The sequence below is a fragment of the Peromyscus leucopus genome, chromosome 4 (assembly GCF_004664715.2).
Source record: "Peromyscus leucopus breed LL Stock chromosome 4, UCI_PerLeu_2.1, whole genome shotgun sequence".
In the NCBI taxonomy this organism is placed as follows: domain Eukaryota; kingdom Metazoa; phylum Chordata; class Mammalia; order Rodentia; family Cricetidae; genus Peromyscus; species Peromyscus leucopus.
Genome location: NC_051066.1, coordinates 127,325,352 through 127,346,192, shown reverse-complemented (window position 1 = coordinate 127,346,192; position 20,841 = coordinate 127,325,352). Strand labels below are relative to the sequence as shown.

The 20,841-nt window shown below is 45.3% G+C and overlaps 1 protein-coding gene across 1 annotated transcript; it reads left to right on the top strand.

Annotated features, from left to right (window-relative positions):
- Positions 1–5,019: 5,019 nt before the first annotated feature.
- Positions 5,020–10,558, top strand: C4H20orf202 (chromosome 4 C20orf202 homolog). The gene is made up of 2 exons (XM_028893416.2): positions 5,020–5,153; positions 9,341–10,558. The coding sequence occupies exons 1-2, from the start codon at positions 5,088–5,090 to the stop codon at positions 9,569–9,571; spliced, it is 297 nt and encodes a 98-aa protein (XP_028749249.2). The 5' UTR covers positions 5,020–5,087; the 3' UTR covers positions 9,572–10,558.
- The last annotated feature ends 10,283 nt before the right edge of the window (positions 10,559–20,841 follow it).

The following is a 20,841-nucleotide window of genomic DNA, read 5'->3' as shown; positions in this document are numbered from 1 at the left end:
ACCCAATGCATGCAGTCCCAGAGATCCAACTCAGGGCTTCATGCATGCTAGGCAAGCACTCTGCTAGCAGATCTACTTGTCAACCCTACTTCTTACTTATTTGAAATTTTGAGCCACAATCTCATGTGTTCCAGACTGACCTTGAACTTATATAGCCAAAGATGATCTTGGACTTCTGATCCTCCTGCCTCTGCCTTTTGAGTACTGGGATTACACCACCACACTCAATTTCCAGAGTGGTATAGTTGGAACCCTTGACTTCCTTTATGCTAGGTCAGTGTTCTGTCAGCTGAGTTGAATCCTGAACTAATGTGAGATTTTTGAGTCTGTTGATTGTTAATAGACCCTCTTACCAGATGGACCGTGGGACCTATGAGGTCAGGTGTGAAATCTTGCTTACTCGGCACTCTATCCCCAGAATGCATTGTAGGGTGTGGTCCATGGAAGCTGCTCTGATATCAAAGACAATGAACAGATGGCTATTCTGGCTTTATGGTTATAAGGTTATGGTTATAGTGTTTTCGTCTTTCAGGAACTTCAGTTCTTTGCCAGTCCAGCCAGTCCAGGCATTCTGGCTCCATGTTTCCTCAAGTCTATGTGCCAAGCCTTTCTGAACCTACGAAATAAAATGTATTCGGGGCCATGAATCCTTAGTGGGATTAAAAATAAATGAAAGTGTATCAAAATAAGTTAACCACAAGAAATGACTTTGTGAAATAATTAGGCATCAGCTTGGGTGGCCAAGTGCAGGGCACCAGCTCCTCCTTGCCAAGCACTCTAGCTTTCCATGATGCCATTCAGGGCAGAGCACACTGGTTTGGCTAGAGCCTCTCTTGGTCCTCCTCCACCACTTTAAATAGACCAAAACCTACCATGTACTGGTCAGGGAAAATTATTCTAATTCCAGCTGTCACCACCTGCTGGAGTGACCCTTGGCAAATTGTGCCTCTCTGAGCCTCAGTTTCCTGTGTAGAAAGTGACTAATGACTGGTATATCTCTAATATATTAAAATGTACATTTGTATTTGCATAATAATTTGTTATATATACGTGTGTGTGTGTGTGTGTGTGTGTGTGTGTGTGTGTGTGCAATTGTAGGGGCTGGAGAGATGGTTGAGTGGTTGAAAGCACTAGCTGCTCTTCCAGAGGACATGAGCTCAATTCCCAGCACCTACCCGATGCCTCACACCGCCTGTAACTCGAGTTCCAAAGGCTCTCACACCATCTTCTGGTCTCCATGGGTACTTCTAGCATGTGTTCCACAAACATACATGAAGGCAAAACATCCCCCCACACACAAAATAAAGTAATAAACTTTAAAAATACAAATAATAATGATGCCTAGCTTATAGGCAGAGGTTCTTAAACTTTCTCAGTTTTCCATAGTGTTAGCATATCAAGGACTTTTCGACTGAGCCAGGCCCAAAGAAATGCCCAATAATGAACACACAGTTCGATTCGAGTGCTTTAATAATGATTGTCTGCACAGTATCTTATAGATGACATTGCATCATTTCCCTGAGCTTTCAACTGCTTTGCACTATCTTTGAGTTTTCTGCAGTACTTGGGGATGCCTTGGCACACAGTTTGGGGTCTGCTGTCTCTACAGGTTTAAAGATGGAACAAAGCTGTCTATTTTGTCAAGGGCCCAGGGTAGAACATCTGTAAATGGTTGTCATCTCATTCTGAGGTCACCTCCTGTGTCCCCCCACTACCACCACACCACTGTACACCTGTCTCCAGCTTCTCCCACCTTGTGGTTTCTGTCTTCTCCTTCAGGGCCCTTCCAAGCCAGTGGTCCTGTTCTTCTCCACTCAATAGCACAGTTGCCAAAGACCTCTCTGCAGATGGGTGTACATCTTTGCTCTCGGCCTGGACTTGCTTGTGTAGATCATCTTGCCCAAAGGTGTGGGCAAAGTAGCAATGTGCCAGTTCCGAGCTTGGGCCTTAAAGGAGCTTCCTGCAATTCTATTTGCTCTTTTATTTTGTTTGTTTATTTTGAGATAGGGTCTCAAATAGCCTTGACTGGCCTCAAATTCTCTATGTAGCTGAGAATAACCCTAAACTTCCAATCCTCCTGCCTCTTCCTCCCAACTGCTGGGTTTATAGATGAATGCAATGGTTATCTATGGTGCTTGGGGATCAGATCCAGGGCTTTGTGCCTGCTAGGCAAGCATTCTACTGCCCGCTGAGCTGAATCTCCAGACATTTTTTAAATCTTACTTTTTGCACTGCCAAAAGAACATGCCTAGAAATCCTGGAGGATGGCAGGAGACCTATGGAGCAGCCTCAGACCTGCAGATATGTGACTGGCAGCAACTCACCATCCCATCAACCCACTAATTTTTCTGTGAAAATAGATAGTTGCTGTGATTTGGGTAAGTGTCCTCCAAAGACCCATGGGTAAAGTCCTCTCCAGCCTGAAGGACTAGAGGGAGGTAGGGGAACCTTGAACATGTTAGGCCTAGTGGAAAGCTTTCCGGTCATATGAAGGGGAATATTGGGACCCTGGTGTTCTTTCTCTCACCTTCCCCTATGTGGCTGTCATAAGATGAACAGCTTGTTTCTTCACACACACAGTGCTGTAGTGTGCCACCTCACCATGGCTCCAGGTGGCAGGGCCAACTGACCATGAACCCAAGCTTTCATAACTGAGCCAAAATAAACTATTTTAAGTTCATCATCTCAGGCATTTGTTATAGCAACAGAAAACTGATTAGTGCGATTGTTACTTGAAAGTATGGCGTTTTAGAGATGTTTGTTACCCAGTGCTCTTGGGACAGTGCCACCTCTGGGGCAAATTCAAAATGAGATCAGATCTGATTGGCTCCTTTGGTCACCACCACCAAACAGCTCCATGAACATCAGCTACCATGAGCCAAGGATCTCCTTCCTGTCCAGCCTGCAGGTGGCTTTTGTAGAATGGAGCAACCATCTCTGCTCCGACAGTTGTCCTGTTATTTCATAGCCATGTGACACGGAGCCTGGAAAGGATTATTCCTGGTCCCCGTGTTTAAAAGCTGGGCGGTTGTGGTCAGCAGCTCTTTCTCAGAGCACTTTGGTTCTAAAGCGTGACAGCTGAACCAGAATAGAATTTGTAAGCAAATTGTGCCGCCATCGGGATCCATCTTGGGCTGTAAACCCCAGAGTGAAAAAAAAGCGGCACTCCTAACAACTCGCTTTAGGAACTTCCTTCCACAACGCCCAGGGCAGAACCCAGGCTCCATGCAGCACAGGGTCCTTTTGCCTGACTTAGAGGCCTCACACTTAGAACCCAGGCCCACCTCCATGCCAGTGAAGGCCCCTCAGTTCTCTCTGGACATCACACCATGCTTCATGTGCCATGCACCAAGTGCCCACCGCTTGGCAGAATTCCTAGCAATGCTGTCCTCGGCAGAGACCAGCTTCCCCCGTGTCCTTCACCCACTGCTCCTGCCCTGTTGTCTGGGGCGAAAATAAGACCCTCCTCCTTGACTTAAAGATATTTACTTGAAGTTTTTTTGCTCGAATAAATTATCAGGTTCTATTTCAAATCCCCTTTGTTAATATGGTCTCTTTTTTGTTTTCAATTTTTTGTGTCTATAATTATTTTCCTAATATATTCTGTTTTAGACAGGGTCCCACTATGTAGACCAGGCTAGCCTAGATCTTACAGAGATCCGCCTACCTCTGCCTCCTGAGTGCTGGGACTAAAGATGTGCAGCACCAAGTCAGGCTTCATAGTATTTTTCTCCTGGAGTTCTTGGAGGAAGAAAAGTCTGGTCCCATGGTGGCTGACTGTCCCTTGTTCTGGGCACTTTCCTTACATGTTTTGTCATTGTGGGTCCTGGATGGATCTAATGGGGCACATATCCATGGGTATGCTGTCACAGCCTGAGCTGAGAGCATGGATGGAATTCATTTGCTGGTCCTCTCTGCTCTGTATGTAGGTTCTGTATCTAGGATGGCTATATCAGCTCTTGGCTTGGAGTTTCAAACTCATTCGGAGAGAGTGCATTTTTGAAAACCCTACATGAGAATTACATCCTGTTTATTTCCACTGTAACATGAGTTTGGGTCTCATTTGTTTCTGTTTGGTAGGATATCGACCAGAGAAACAAGGTCATTCTCTCTCTGGTTTGGAGCTTCTTCCTGGTGCCTGGGGCAGAACTTGGCACACAGTAGACAATCGTTAAGTGTTTATTAGAAGGGATGATGAAGGACTACCCTTTCCACCATGTGCTGTGAGGAATAAATGGGGAACTGGGCAGGACCGGATTTGATGGCAAGCAGCGGAGTCCAGTTCAAAAGGCATTTACAGTCCCACTGACACGCAGATGGTGGAAGCATGATTTCCAACCTCTCCTTTTGTTGGCTGTCATCTTGTCGTTGCTAGAGGGCAGCTGTAGCTCCAGGCACCGCATCCACATTCCAGGCAAATGGCAGGGACAAAAAGCAAAAGCAAACAGGAAGCAACAGTAACTCGTCCTGGCTTTCAGGAAAGTGAAGATTTCCCTATGCATAAGAGCACATTTCTGCTGTGACTTCCCTCGTGGAGAACTGGTCACGTGAGCATCCCAGAAGTTAAGGGGCATGGGAAGTCAGCATCCTTTCATCCAGACTCCACAGGTGAGGGAGGAAGGGGTGGGAGACTGGGACCACAGAAGGGGTGTCAGCCCCAGAGGACGTGTGTAAGCTGCCTGCTCTACACAGAAAACAAAGAAACCCTAATAGGCCTTTCTGTGCCGGCCTCACTCATCCTCACAGTCCTGGGGTGCCTGTGGACCATCACCGATCTCACTCAGCCTCACAGTCCTGGGGTGCCTGTGGACCATCAGCTCCCCTGAGCTCCTGGAACCATCAGGCATGAAGATATCCACATCTCTGGTTTCTCCCCTTCTTCCTTGTTTTGTTCAAAGCACTAAAGCTTAAAAAAAAAATCCTAAACTACGTTTTCCAGCGTGAATAACGTCCTGCTCTCATTAATTCCACCTGGTGACTTAGCCGACAGCCTGAGACAGCTTAAAGGAAGCCGGTGACTGTACAAGTCAAAAGTCCCTCAAGCTTGTAGCCAAGTCATTGCCAAGGACTCTATCAAGGACACTGAGATGGAAACACCAGGAGAGCCGGCAGCCAATCTCGGACAGACCCTGGAATGGCTGAGGAAGGAGCTGGTAAGCCTTTTCTTTCGCCTTGTCATTTCTCCCTGTATTTCCCGAGGCTTCTGGTCACACACGCACTCTTCCCAGGACCTCACTGGCTACGACAGGGGCTTCGGGCTGAAGTTTGAGCCCTGCAGGCACCCCTCCTGGGGCAGCCACACAGAGTACAATGGAGTTCGCAGGTACTGGGAAAGTGGGTCATGACCTACATAGGAGACCCTGGGTGCTGGCCAGACTAGTTTTAGCATTGTGCTGGGTGCTAGCAATGTACCCAGCTCTGTTGCTGTGTGACCTCTAACTAGTGTCTTTACCTCTCCGAGCCTCAGTTTCTTAAGTCACAAGATGAAGGTAACTTTAATGCCAACATTATGAGGGTTGTTGGAAGGCTTCGGTGAGAGGTGTCTGTCATTTATCTTATTAGTGCTTGGCACCTAGGGTGAAACATGACCCCTGGGACAAAGGACACCCAGCACATTAGCTGGGAAAGCAGAGGCACCGACAAGAACTGAGCCTAAGATATATGTGGAGGGAGATGATCTGGAGGAAGCCCAGTAGAGGCAAAAATGGTGTTGGGCTGGGCTGGGCCGTGAGTACTGACGTGAGCTCCCACTGCAGAAGGGGCCAAACAGAGCCAGTGGCCTGTGGGACTTCCTCTCAAGTGTTGAAAGAGCATGCAGGAAGACGTTCACTTACGCAGCTTGCTCTTGTCTCCTGTTTCCAGTTGGTAAAGACTCACCCATGGGTCCTAATTCTCCTGAGTATATATGCCATGTTACCTGGGAAGCCAGGCGCCATGCCTTTCATTGTGGTCTTTTCTCCATGTCCCCAAATAAAGAGGCGTCCCAAAATATGTGTGCACAGCAGCCCAGAGAGCGGAGAGTGCACAGGAACACCAGAAGAGAGAGCGACAGACAAGACCATCCCAGGAGACCTTTGTGGGTTGCTAGGCAACAGGCCATCTGGGAGGCAACCCTGACAGGGTTTCTCATGGGGTTGGGGGTCACAGCTGCTGCTGAAGCCACAGGCACCTCAGCTGCACAACGGGTCCTCCCAGTGACTGGACTCGGGCTCCTCATTTGTAAGGTGGTCAGGTTAGCACACACAAAATAAAAATCACTTTTCTTTTTGCAGTGCTAAACCTGAACCTGAACCTTCCACAGGAAGTATTCTACCATTGAGCCACATCCCAGCCCTCTTAAACACTCTTTTTAGTAGGAAAATAATTTTGATAATTATCTCATAAAGAGAGAAGAGGTTTGAAAACCTCTCACCCTACTCCCTAGTGGTGCTAGAGGTCCGGCCTAGGATTTGGTTGTTACATCCTCAGCTCTTGAACATCTGCATCTCTGAACCTGTGTCTTCCTGTGTGGCCAGAGAGCCACACGCAGTGACTTCCTCTATGGAACAGCTGAGTTCTGTTGTATAATAGCTTGGGCTGGAGTGGGGTGAGTTTTAACTATAGTTGACTCGGCTTTTTTTTTTTTTTTTTTTTGTAAATTAAAAAAAAAGTTTTAAATTACCTTTTGTACTGGCTAGTTTTATGCCAACTTGACACAAACTAGAGTCTTCTGAAAGGAAGGAACCTCATTTGAGAAAATGCCCCCATAAGATCCAGCTGTAGATCTTTTTTTTTTTTTTTTTTTTTTTTTTGATTAGTGATTGATGGGGGAGGGCCCAGCCCATCGTGGGTGGGGCCACCCCTGAGCTGGGTTGTATAAGAGAGCAGGCCGAACAAGCTAGGGGGAACAAGCCAGTAAGTAGCACTCCTCCATGACCTCTACGTCAGCTCCTGCCTCCAGGTTCCTGCCCTGACTTCGTTCAGTGATGAACTGTGATGTGGAAGGAAGCGTAAGCCAAATAAACCCTTTCCTCCTGGGGTTGCTTTGATCATGGTACTTCACAGCAGTAGTCAGCCTAAGACAATCACCATGACCAAAACAACTTACAGAAAGAAGCGTTTATTTGGCTTACAGTTCTAGAGGGACTGTCACGGTTCGGAAGCATGGCAGCAAGCAGTAGACATGGTGGTCAGCACAAGAAGCTGAGGGCTCACTTCTTGAACCGCTACAAACTGGGAACAGAGAATGAACTGGGAATGGCGTGTGGTTTTCAAAACCTCAAATCTCAGCACCCAATGGCATACTTCCTTCAGTAAGGCCATATGTCCTAAACCTACCCAAATGGTGCTACCAATGTGGAAGCAAGCTTCAAACACCTAAGCTTATAGAGGACGTTCAAACCACCACATTAAGCAAGTGCCTTTACTTGTAGTGCTATCTTGCCAGCCCCACAGTTGACCCCCACAACACACTAAAGATTTCTTTTTAATTATGTGTATGTGTGTGGGTTTGTGCACATGAGTGCAGGTGCCCATGGAGGCCAGAAGAGGGCGTCAGATCCCTGAAGCTGGAGCTATGGCTGTGAAAAGCATAGTCTTCATTACAGCAATAGAAACCTGACACAGGCCATCTAACAATGACCAAAGCAAACAGAAAGCTCACAGGCCATGTGCAAACATGGTTCCATTTTCTGTAAGGTGCTTGGATGCCTTAGATCTTGGTGTCACCGGGATGGATTCTGGAGCCATCCTTCTTGAATACTGAGGGACAGTTACTCTTTTATGGCTTTTCAATGTATATTGCAAAAATTACTTCAGCATAAAATAAAATTTAACATTTTAAAATAGGGTGCAAAACAGACAAAATGTATAGGAAAAATTTTCTGGAAGATGAGAGGTTTGGAGGTAGATGACAGTGATATTCTAGCACAGCAGTTTTGAACTCTTTGTCTTAGGTCCCCTTCGTGTTTAGCAAAACTATCAAGGACATTGATGAAAAACATCCTTTATACGTATTATAAACCAAAGCCGAATACTTTAAACTATTTATTTATCAATACATTTAAACAAATACACTCACAGCATGTTAATAAAATATTATTTAAATAACTGATTTTTCAAAGCAGATATTTAGAGAGAAGAGTTGACCCTGCTTTACATTGTTGTAAATCATTTTACTATATGGATTAGTAGAAAACAACTGAGTCCTCCTTTCTATTTCTGTATTTAATCGAGGTATTGCATGTCATTGGCTTCTGGAAAACCCCACTGGGTGCTAATTAAGAAAATAAAAGCAAAGGGGGAAATTGCATCTTATTGTAGGGCAAGTTGTTTTGACACTTCTGATCCCCTGAAAAGGTTTGGGGAACCTAGGTGTCCCCAAGCATTGCACTTCTAAATATGTTCTAGCTGTGGGGTTGGCTTCACTTCATTGTTAATGACAGAAGCCACTAGCATGTTAATAATTGTGATGGCTCTTCTTGGTTGTCAACTTGACTACGTCTGGAATTAACTAAAACCCAAGTAGCTGGGTATACCTGTGAGGGATTATTTCTTAATTAAATCATTCAAAATGGGAAGACCCCCTTTTAATCCAGATCCTTTGAGGTGAGAAGATCCACCTTTAATCTGGGCCACACCTTTGGTAGCCTGTATAAAGGACATGGAAGAAAGAAGCTTTTTCTCTTTGCCTGCTTGCTTTACTATCACTGTCAAATCCATTCCTTCACTGGATTTGGAGCCCACTTCTTCGGGATTCTGGCATATTCTGAAGACCTGCCGAGACATCAGCCTCATGGACTGAACAACTACTGGATTCTTACACCTTCTGTTGGTAGACAGACACTGTTGGGCTAGGTGGACCACAGCCTGTAAACCATTCTAATGAATCCCATAGATAGATATAGATATAGGCATAGGTATAGGTATAGGTAGAGATATAGATATAGATGGAGATATAGATATAGATGGAGATATAGATGGAGTTATAGATATAAATGGAGATAGATAGATAGATAGATAGATAGATAGATAAAAAGAGATATATTTATTCTATAAGTTCCATTCCTCTAGAGAACACAGATGGTGTGTTTGTTACCATGAAAATTAAAAGATACAGTGCTGGTATCTATGTCATACTTCAGAGTATGTCTTCCAATTCATCCTGTCCTCATAAGAGCCTTGGGAAGGTGAGTAATTTTTTTCTGACTTCCCAGATTCAAAACTGAGGCTTCAGGGGACTATGGCACTTAAGGCTTGTGTGAGGAGGTAAGGGCTTGTCTCCACTGAGACAGTGATGGGATGGGGCTCAGTGAACACAGAGAGTGCCTGTCTCGTCCCACCAATGCCTCTTCTCTCTTAGGCTGAGATGCAGATCCAAGACCAGCAGCTGCTGCTCTCACTGAGGCATCTGCAGAGCCTCCTGGAGGAGCTTCGAGCCGAAAGCACCCATTGGGAGGATACAAGGTCCAGCAGAAACACATCGCCTTTCCGAGCTAGACTGGGCTCAGAGGGCCGGGGCTGCCAGCCTGTGTTGGGGGAACTGGTCCAGCTTCTCCAAGGGGAAGAGAACAGGCGAAGCTCCCTTCCTTAACCAGCCAGAGAGGGTACTCATCAAAACCCTCCCACCTCGAGTATAAATTTTGTGTCTGCTGTGTGTCCTTGGATCTGTCACTTCTAAACGGTCTCTGTCATTTACCAATGTGTGTGTGTGTGTGTGTGTGTGTGTGTGTGTGTGTGTGTGTGATAAATCATTGGATGCACACATGCTTCAAAAGAACAACCCTGTTACATAGTTTCCAGCAAGTTATCACCCTGGTTGATAATCCTGTTTTTAGGAATTTTTCATAGGGCAATTGTTAAAAGAAAGATTATGATGTGCAAAGATGGCTGCCTACTGTTGTCTTCATGAAAAATTAGAATACCTGTAGTGACTTCCTGGCTACTTATCAGAATACCTGTAGTGACTTCCTGGCTACTTATCAGAATACCTGTAGTGACTTCCTGGCTACTTTCTGTGTTCCCAACAAGCCTTCCTGGCCCCCTTTATCTGGTAAGAATAGACCCTGTTGCCACCACAAATCACAGAGATGAGCAGGTCACCAGGCCTAGTCAACTATATAATTCATGTTGGCTCTAACATGATTCATGATTGGCTTAATTCATGGGCATGTGACTCAACAAAGCCAACCACAGTCCTTCCCTGGGATTGCTATCTGGATCCTGCCAAGCACACTTCCAGGATGCAGTGTGATTTCTCTTAGGCTGGGTTGGTCTTTGCCAATAAGCAGTGTAGGGTTAGACTCTAGGGCAAGAGGTGGGAGGAGAGACTGGCTCCTTTGTCCCCACAGTATCTTGTGGGCTTCTTGCGACTCTTGGTGTCACCCCCTGTGATGCTTCACCTCAAAGCAGGTGGCACCAGCACTGTCTAGATCCACGGCCCAGCCTGGAGGCACCCTCTAGGCTCCGAGCCCCCTTTTAGATGTCTGCAGGCCAGTGCTGCAGGCCTCCTGTCTGTGTGGCTTAAATTTTAATCCTTCAGCTTGTTCCCCCAGCACTGGTGGCAAATTCTTCTTGTAATTGCTAGCTTGGAATTCTTTTTATAACTTCTCATCCACTCCGTTAACTTTATACTTAATTAACAATTCTTTGTATTAAATTCTGTGTGTTAAAAAAAAAAAAGAAAGAAAGAAAAGGTGTGGCTTGTTTCCTACCTATCCTCACCGACACCATTTTTGCCATTCTTGCCAAAGCAGCTCTAACTATTCTAATGTCTTCCAGTGCACAAGAATCCCTAGGATGCATATGTCAGAGAGAAGAGCCAGAGAGATGGGGATGCTCTTGCTTATAAGAAGCTGTAGGGAAGGCGCTCACAAGGCCCCACCCCTAACTGAGGAACTAGTGATAGTTGATGGCTGCTGGCATCAACAATGGCACTTTCTTAAGTGCATTGTCTCTGGTAGGTCAACCCTGTGCTAGTGGATGGCCCCATAACCATGAGTGTAATAACAGTACAAATTGGACTCTGTGGGTAATAAGATAAAAATAAAAGACATAAAGTTAGAAGGAGGTTGGGGTACATCTGGGAGGGATTTCACAGAGGAGTAGGGGTGAAAATGATCAAAATATACTGAGGAAGTATATGAAATTTTCAAATAACTAATATAATTTTAAAAAGAAAACCTTAGCCCAAGGTAGGAGTCTAGATTCATCCTGCATGCACATGTGACAGTTGGTGCTCTGAATCTAGCCAGCACTCAATGTTATCAATTGGAATTTTGCCAATATAGCCAGTGATGACTATATTCCCAGTACTTGTGGAGACTGAGGCAGAAGGATTTTACGAGTTCTAGGATAGCCCTGAGCTTCATAGTAAGGGTTGAGGCCAGCTTGGGATGGAGATGTATCTCAGTGGTTTAGCACATGTCTGGCTCGTGTGAGGCTCGATTTGATCCTTAACATCACAAAAGAAAAAAAAAGGCTTTTTGCATGCTTGATCCTGATTACAGAGATGGTTGTTAAGCTGATTTTTAATTTAATTTTAACCCTACCTTTTTGAGACTGTGTGCGTGCATGCATGTGTGAATATGTGTAGATATCCATGCATAGGTGTGTACATTAGGGTGGAGGCCAAAGGTCACTGTTGGGCATCTCAATAGCTTCCCACATTACTGTTTGAGACAGTGACTCTTCGTTGAACCTGGAACTTTCCAACCAGCTAAGCTGATTGGCCAGTGAGCTCCAGAGATCCTCCTGTCTCTTCTCCCTTCACTGGGATTACAGGTGCATATCACCTTGTCTGGTTTTAAAAAACAAAAAACCTGTATATTCCTGTGTTTGTTTCTGTTGGCAGAAAGGGTATGGAGATATTCAGGTACCCACAGAGGGAGTTGAATCCCTGTTGTGTGACAGAACTTGTTCTGGGGAGGCACAATACAAATGTCTATTCACCCCAGATAGGAGACTCATGACAGACCAAAGTACAGATACCATAAAAGTCCAATTTTGTGAACAGATGACTTTTATTGGGGTTGCTTACAGGAATGTAGGCAGAGTTTTCCTATCCTGACCACCTGCTCCCAAATAATCTATAGCTTACCAAATAACTGACAAGGAGACTTAAAATAAATTATAAATGTTCGGCCAATAGCTCAGGCTTGTCACTACCTAACTCTTTCATTTAAATTAATCCATATTTCTTATCTATGCTTTGCCACGTGGCTCATGGCTTATTACCTCATTTTCTACGCATCCTGATTCCTCAGTAGCTGGCTGGCATCTCCTCTGACTTTGCCCTTTTTCTTCCCATCATTTTCCTAGTTTGGTTGTTCCCCTTATAATTCCTGCCTGGCTACAGGCTAATCAACTTTTTATTAAACCAATCTGAGTAAAAAAAACTTCACAGTGTACAGAAGGATTATTACACAGCACAGGAACATGGCTGAGGGGGTCACTTACAGGAGTAGAAATGACTCAAAGGCAGTTGCATCACTGAAACCCACCCCAGCATGGGTGACAGCTCACAAAGCTGGGAACTTGGAGCACACTGCACAGCATGCAGGCAGCTCAACAGATTGGAGCATATGCCAGGTGGGGTGGTCTAAACCTCTTCCAGGCAGCTCAATTGGTTTCTGCTTTTCCATGCAGCTGGTCTGGTCTCAGGGTCTTCTTTGTAGCTCAGCTTGCTTCTGTCTCAGGGGCATGCTCAGCTTTTATAGTTTACTCTTACAGCAAGGGAACTAGTGAATCTGGTCAGTTTCAGGGACTTCCTGAAGCTATTTTGAGTTGTTTAGCTTCCTGTTTAAGGAGCTTCCTGCAGAATGGAAAGTTTTAATCTCAGAGAAAACTGTTACACAACAATCCCCTAAAGCTGGAGTGACAGGTAGTTGTTTGGTGCTTGACCTGAGGGCTGGGAACCAAACTTAGGGTCTTCTGGAATAACAAACAAATGCTCTTAACCACTGAGACAGCTCTTCAGCCCCCTCTTGGTTTTTATATTGATGCTTGGGATCAGAACTCAGGTTCTCATGTTTGTGTGGCAAGTACTTTATGGACAGAGCCATCTCTGCAGCCCCCTCATTTTTTTTTTTTTTTACGTTTTGCTCTTAGGTGAGTTTCTCCAGACTCTTTGAGCCTCATTCACCTTATCCACCCATGTATAACAAGGTGATTACAATAGCACTTCTCACTTATTATTGTACAGATGAAGTGGACTCATTCGCATGTAACGCTTCATATAGAACTCCGCCATAGAAAGACTAATGCTTAGCAACTTGTTTATCTTGCTATGGGGTTGTATACTAACTTGTGAAACCATGATAATGATAAATGGACAAGCTTGTTAACAACCATCATCAAAAGACACGCCTACCTGGCCATGCAAAGGAGAAAGGACAGTGGTCTCCCATTTATAGTGACACACTGCCTCCCTCTGCCTGTTCCAGCTTCCCACAGCTGGCCCCACACACCAAAACACCCTGCCAAACCCTCTTCCACATGAATCTTAGAAGTAGACCCAGGGCCCTGCAGCTGCTCCTTTCTGAGATAGTCTCCTTGCTCCAGGATTCTCCACCTAAAACCAGTTTCAGTTCTGATGCTAGGTCAGAACAAACTGAGACTAAGTCCAAGTGCTGGGAACAACATCCTGCGCGCAGGTTGTAGAAGGCTGGGGATTGAATCCATCCAGGACTGCCAGTGAGCACCAGGGGGAGCACATAGATCATGCTATTCGAAAGGAAAAGCCAAAGCCTTTGTCCACGGAGGAGAGGAGGGAACAGAGCTGACAAACAGATGCATCAATGTGGTCAGATGCTAACCACTCAGGTGCAGGAAGAACAGCAGTTCAATACAAGAAACCCAGAGTGGCTTGAGGCAGTGGGGCAGGGCTCACGCTGGACTGATGATAAATGATCAGGTTGGGTCCTGGTCTTGAGCCATTCATGCATGACACATGACCATGTATGCATCAATGTGTACAAACTGCCCCAAACTCAAATGACAGCAATTGTCTTACACACAGCCACTGCTGACAGGTGTAAACCATCTCACCTGGGCCTGGGAGTTGCCTGGGCTCTGCCCAAGCGGGTCTCCCTTTGGGTCTCTCTCTCTCTCTCTCTCTCTCTCTCTCTCTCTCTCTCTCTCTCTCTCTCTCTCTCATTCTTTCTCTCTCTCTCTCTCTCTCTCTCTCTTGGTTTTTCGAGACAGGGTTTCTCTGTAGCTTTGGAGCCTGTCCTGGACTAGCTCTGTAGACCAGGCTGGCCTCGAACTCATAGAGATCCACCTGCCTCTGCCTCCCAAGTGCTGAGATTAAAGGCATGCGCTACCACTGCCCGGCCTCCCTTTGGGTTTCTCATGTGGTTACAGTCAGATAGGCCTTTGGCTCTACACATCTCAAAGGCAGATTCATTCGCAGGTTTAGCAGGTGACACTGGCTGTTGCCTAGGGCCTTATCTGAAGCTGTCACACATGACCCTCACATGGGCTGAGTTTCCTCGCAGCACAGGAATGAGCTCCTTTAATTCATAACTGGGATGTCCTTTCTAGTATTTTTTTTGTGCATTTTCTCAGTTCTTTCTCCATTGGCAATGAATTCCACTGTCCTGCTGTATGTGTGCACACAGTATATATGTGTATACATATATACACAGTATATATGTGTATACATGTTCATAGATATGCAGGTGTGTGCGCATGTGTGCAGAGGTTGACATCCTGGTCTTCCTCTGACAACCTTGTTGTTTTCTGAGACATGGTCTCTCACCAAACTTCTCATCGACTTGCCTAGACGAGCTGGCCAGCAAGATCTAGAACTCTGCATGTCTCTGCCCTGCCAGGGCTGGGGACACAGACACACACTACTGCCCCTGGCTTTTTTCGGGGATATGAACTCAGGGACTCATGTTTGCACAATAAGCACTTTCCCACTGAGCCATCTCCCTGACTCTCCTGTTACTTCTTTTTTTTTTTTTTTTTTTTTTTTTTTTTTTTTTTTTTTTTTTTTTTGGTTTTTCGAGACAGGGTTTCTCTGTGTAGCTTTGCGCCTTTCCTGGAACTCACTTGGTAGCCCAGGCTGGCCTCGAACTCACAGAGATCCGCCTGCCTCTGCCTCCCGAGTGCTGGGATTAAAGGCGTGCGCCACCACCGCCCGGCTCCTGTTACTTCTTAAAGTCGAAATCTGTAGAGAAGGAATCTGACTGGTCATCTCCACTTTTAATACATGGACAGGATGATGGGTAAGGTACAGGTATATCAGCTTCTTCCTCAATGTATAGGGAACAAAATCAGATCAATTAAAAATGAGGGTTTTCACACTGGGCTGCCTGAGTTTGAATTCCAAGCCTACTATTATAGGTTTTGCCATCTTGGGTAAGTAATAGAATTCTTAAATTTATTATCAATTTTCAAAAACTTGTGTTGGGGTATGCATGTGGGTATGTACGTGAGAGTACAGATGTTCACAGAGGCTAGAGGTGTGAGGCCTTCTGGAGCTGGAGTTACAGGTGGTTGTGAGCCACCTAGTGTGGGTTCCAGGACTCGAACTCAGGTCCTCTGGAAGAGCAATATGTGGTCTTTGACTTTTTTAACGTGAGTGTTTTGCCTGCATGGATGTCTGTGCACTACATGCATACCTGATGCCTATGGAAGTTAGAAGAGGGTGTAGGATTCCCTTGAACTGGAATTGTGGATGGTTATATGTTACCATGTGGGGGCTGGGATAAAACTCAGGTCCTCTGAGCCGGGCGGTGGTGGTGCACGCCTTTAATCCCAGCACTTGGGAGGCAGAGGCAGGTGGATCTCTGTGAGCTTGAGGCCAGCCTGCTCTCCAAAGTGAGTTCCAGGAAAGGCGCAAAGCTACACAGAGAAACCCTGTCTCGAAAAAAAAAAAAAAAAAAAAGAAAAAAAAAGAAAAACTCAGGTCCTCTGAAAGAGCTACAAGTGCTCATGAGCACTTAGCCAGCCTATCTTCAGCCCAAGTAATATAATTTTCCTGTGCTTCTGTTTGTTCCTCTGTAAAGTGGGTATAATAAAAGAAATGGCCTCATAGGACGCTCGAGCAAATGCAGTGTGTCAGCACATTCCTGGCACATAAGAAGAACTCAGTATATCTTTGGCCTTATTAACGGAGGATGAGGAGATGGCTCAGCCAGTACAGTGATTTCATGCATAAGGACCTGAATTCAACCCCCAGCACCCATATAAAAAGCTAGGCACAGTGCATACTCCTGTATCCTGACGAGGTGGAGAAAGAGGATATCTGAGGCTCCCTGGCCAGTCAGTCTAGCTGAATCATCAAGCTCCAGGTTCAGGGAGAGACCCTGCCTCAAAACATAAAGTGGAGAGCAATTGGAGAAGACACCAGATGTTAGCTTCTGGCTTTCACACAAGTGTACACATATGAGAACATGTACACATATACACAAAATAATGACAGCTAGCTTTTTTTAACCTTTATTTTATTGGGGGCAGGGCACATGTATGTCACAACTCTTATGTGGCGGTCAGAGGATAACTGGCAGGAGCCAATTCTCTTCTTTCATCATGTGGGTTCTAGGGATTGAACTCAGGCTGTTCTGATAGCCACAGCTTTTACCCACTGAGCCATCTCAATGACCCTGACAGCTACAACAGTCAGGATGATATAGCAGTTAAAGGTACAGCTTTACTGCCTGTCTTCCAATCCCAGCTCTGTCATTTACTAATTGTGTGCTCTTAGGCAAGCCATTAAACACTCTGTGCCTCAGTTTACTCATCTGTAGAACAAGGCTAATACTGCCTGTCCTCTGAGGTTGCTGTGAGGAACAAATGAATTAATACACATGAAGTATTCACACCAGTGTCTGGTACCTAATAAGGACTACATAAGTGTCATACAGGCTACTCATTGTCACCTTGAATCAGTCACTCTTACTTCCCATTCCATGTACAGCACTGGAGTGTGATCGTATTTGAACTGAACCCAATCAACATCTCCGCAAGAGTGATTTACAGCCCCATTTTATGGGTGACTAAGTGAGCGACAGGGTGACACAAAGTCTCAGCCCCATGTCCTGTCTAAACAGATCTCTTGTCATGCTGCTGAAGCTCTTAACAGTCACTGTGGAGAGGCATGCCACGGGATAGAGGAGGCAGAAGTGTCAGGAAAGCATGGCTCCTGTCCCTTCCTTCTACTAGCATCTGGGATAAAGTGGTCTTTGGCAATTGTAAATGGAACTCTAGGATGACAATGCTGAAGTCAGAACCTGGTGTCCCCAATGATGTCCCCTTTCTACCCTCAGCAACCTCAAATCCCTAGTTCCCGGGTGGCACCCCTGCCCTGCTCTCCTCTCTGTCCTGTTTGCCCCCCACCGCAGCCTGAAGTTCAGCTCTTTCACCGAGTAAAAGTCAGTTTTCCTAACCCAAGAGCCAAGTGTCGGCCAGGCTGAATCCCTCTGGAGGCTCACAGGGAAAACTTGTCCCTTGCCTCTTGCTGTTCATGGTGTTCCCGTTCCTGAGACCGCGTCACTCCGGTTTCTGCCTGTCTTCTGAAAGCTTTCTGCAGTGGGTTTGTGACCTCTCCCTGTCTTCCTCTCATGAAAAAGCCAATGGCTCATTTAAGAACTCCTTGCTGCCAGGGCTAGCACAATCCACATGCAGGGGACCCTGTACGAGGCACTGTTTGGAACTGTGAATGCAGCAATGAATAAAACAGGTAGAATTCATGTTTCCATGCAGCTAACACTCTAGCTTTCTGGTTTTTGAGTCATGCATCCATTCATTTACAAGTATGATTCTGATCATTTGTTTCTGAGACTACTAGGGCCTGGGGCTTCCTAAGCCATGGCCAGAGAGAGGATTCTAAAGACTAGAAGAGCCCAGGAAGGCAAGGGGGAGAGACCTGAATGGGACAGACTCCACTTTGTGGGACTTAGAAAATTTAGGTCTTTCGTCAGGAAAATGAATGTGATGTCGAAAATACAGAATGGGATTAGGAAGGGCATGGTGTGTTAGGATGAGGGCACCAACAAGTTTTAAAATTTCAAAAGCTGGTAAACATCACAAACAGCATAAAATATAGACATGGTGCTATGGCTGAGCTCTTAAATGCCACCCATGTGCTGAAGCCTGGTTAGCAGCCTGTAGCACTATTGGAAAGGAAGGGAATCTTTAGGAGACAGAGCCTAGTGGCAGGAAGTTAGGTGACTGAGAACAGTTCTTGAAAAAGATATGAGGACCCTGGATATCACCCCCCCCCACATCACTCTCACCCTCTCTATCACTTTCCCTCCCTCTCTCCCTCTTCCTCCCTCTTCTCTCCCTTTCTCCTTTCCTTCCCCCCAGACACAGTGAGGTAAACAGACCTACTGCTCTTCCAGGCCTTATCACCCTGTTCTACCTCACCAAAGCACCACAACAACATGGATTGAAACCACAGGCCAAAGCAAAACTTTTCTTCTTTTAAGTCGACTGTCTCAAGTATTTTGTCACATTGGAAAATTAACACATAGTTTTATTAATTGACTGGATGATATAGCTCTGTATTAATTTCTACTTTTTTGCTGATTAATCATGACAATGCTTTTGCTGTATTATTTTCTATAAAGAGCCTAGGGAAATACTTCTGTCCTACAAGGTTAAGTTTTTATGTGTGGATAATTTGACAGTTTTCTTTATATTGTAAAGCTTAATGACATGTTAATTCCTAGGATTGTTGTGAATTTGGAGAAATTGCTAAGCTTCTTTCATATTGGAATGCTTAAGTCTTACTGCATAGTGATTAATTCTAAATATTCTTTGAGCTGACAGCACTTTAACCAGCTTATTTCCGGTGTCCCCACTGTAATGATATATTATGAGCTGTCTGTTTTCTTCATCCATGCCAGCATTTCATGTCAAGAAATAGAAAAGCTTAACTCATTCTCAGTACATCTATGACTCACTCCTTTTTTTTTTGAGACAGTCTCACTATATAGTCCTTGCTGACCTAAGCTCATGGTGTAGACCAGGATGGCCCCAAACTAGCAGAGATCTACTTCCTTCTGCCTCCTGGTGATGGGATCAAAGGTATGCACTTTTGTGCTCAACCCTGATTCTCTCCTTTTAATTAATTAATTGATTGATTGATTGATTTATGAGACAGGATCTCACTATGTAACTCTGGTTGTCCTGAAACTTTCTGTGTAGGTCAAGCTGACTTTGAACTCACAAAGATATGCTGCCACCACCCGTGCAGCTGGAGCACGAAATCTGGCGAGGGACACCAAGGTTAACCAGCACTCTAGACACCCAGTTTCAGTTGTCAGGGAAGCAGCTCTCTTTATTCGTACCAACATGGGTTTATATACCCCTCCAACAGCAGGAGTCAAGGAATGGTTACTCTGTATCCGAAGGCAAGCCGGACACTGTTTTCCAAACAGGAAAAACCACAGGGGAACTGATCACCAGCACCCTCTGGAACCCAACTGCACATTTTTCACACAAACAACTGGGACAGGACAAAAAAGGACATTTAAAATTAAGACAGCAAACTTACTGCTGCTGACAGTATGCCTGCCTCTGTCTCCCAAGTGCTGGGATTAAAGGCCTGTTCTACTATGCCAGGCCTTCCTTTAAATTAATTAGATTATTAAATGATTAATAATATACTCATCATTTTGACTTGGAATGTATCTGCTTCTCTTAATGAATTACTAGTTCATTATGCTCTGCAGGACATCTCCTCTATAGGCACCAGACATTGCCAAGGCAGACACGCCACATAAGATTTGACCTACTACAATGAAGTCATACAACCAACACTCCTATTGGCTGCTTGTAGTATTGCTACATGTCTGTGCGCAGCAAGCACAAGTCTGTGCATTTTGGGTTTTGTTGTTTTAATTAGAAAGGAAGAAAAGTATGTATTACACCAATGACTGTATATGCTGCACTGCCAGATTTCTGTTGGGTGTGTCCATGCACATTTATATGTGTATTCCTGCATGCGAATATGGGTATGTTCCTGCCATGACAAGTGTTTGCAGATCCAAGTGATGGTTTTTTTGCACCCTGATAGGCCTCTCCACAGATGCAGCAATCCAAATCAGACCAAATTAGGAAAAGCCCCAGTTTAATGGGTAAAGTGTTCCCGGGTGATTCCCTGGTCCCCCGCAGAGAGGAGACAGGATGAGAGACCAGAAGAACCACATGTCTATTTTCTGGGATGCAGCTTATATACCCTGTGGGAGTGGTCTTGAGCCTCTCTGGGGGAGGAGCTGTGTTTGGCCGGCTTTGAAGGGACAGGTTTGGGGAAAGAAATGGGAGAGGGGAGTTGAGGTGGATCTTCCACCAGATCGTTCCAGACTCTTTGGGCATAGGGATGCCAGGGTGCCAGGGGTTGAGGTGGAGCTCCCACCCAAACACAAACGACAACCCCGGGAGTGAATCCTCACCTTCCATCTTTTTTGAGACAGGGTTTGTTGTTTTTCAGGCTAGCTGTCTGAGAGTTTCTGGGTGTTCACCTGTCTTCCCCTTCCATTTCTGCGTAGGAGCACAGGAGTTACAGACACGTATACCGTGTGTCCAGTTTTTACATGGTCCTGGGGATTTGAACTCAGGCCCTTACACTTCATGGCAAGTACTTTTACAGACTGAGCCCCAGGTTTCTGCTTTAACTGGCCTTTATGAGAGCCAAATCTTCTGCTTAGGTTATTGTGTCTGATGATGAGAAGTTGTTTTCCATAGACGAGCTTCCAACCTTGTTTCCTGCCCTGTGTACACACTCCTGATGCTGAGTATTAACATAGTTTTTGGCCATGGGATCCTCCTTCACATGGAGGTTGAGTCAGCTTAGTGTGTGATAGTTGTGTATCTAGAAGCCATTCCTATACTAAGATAGAGAGCAATGAC

Coding starts and splice junctions, on each gene's coding strand:
- C4H20orf202 (XM_028893416.2), top strand. CDS start 5,088: ATGGAAACACCAGGAGAGCCGGCAGCCAATCTCGGACAGACCCTGGAA. Junction 5,154..9,340: donor AATGGCTGAGGAAGGAGCTG/GTAAGCCTTTTC, acceptor CTTCTCTCTTAG/GCTGAGATGCAGATCCAAGA.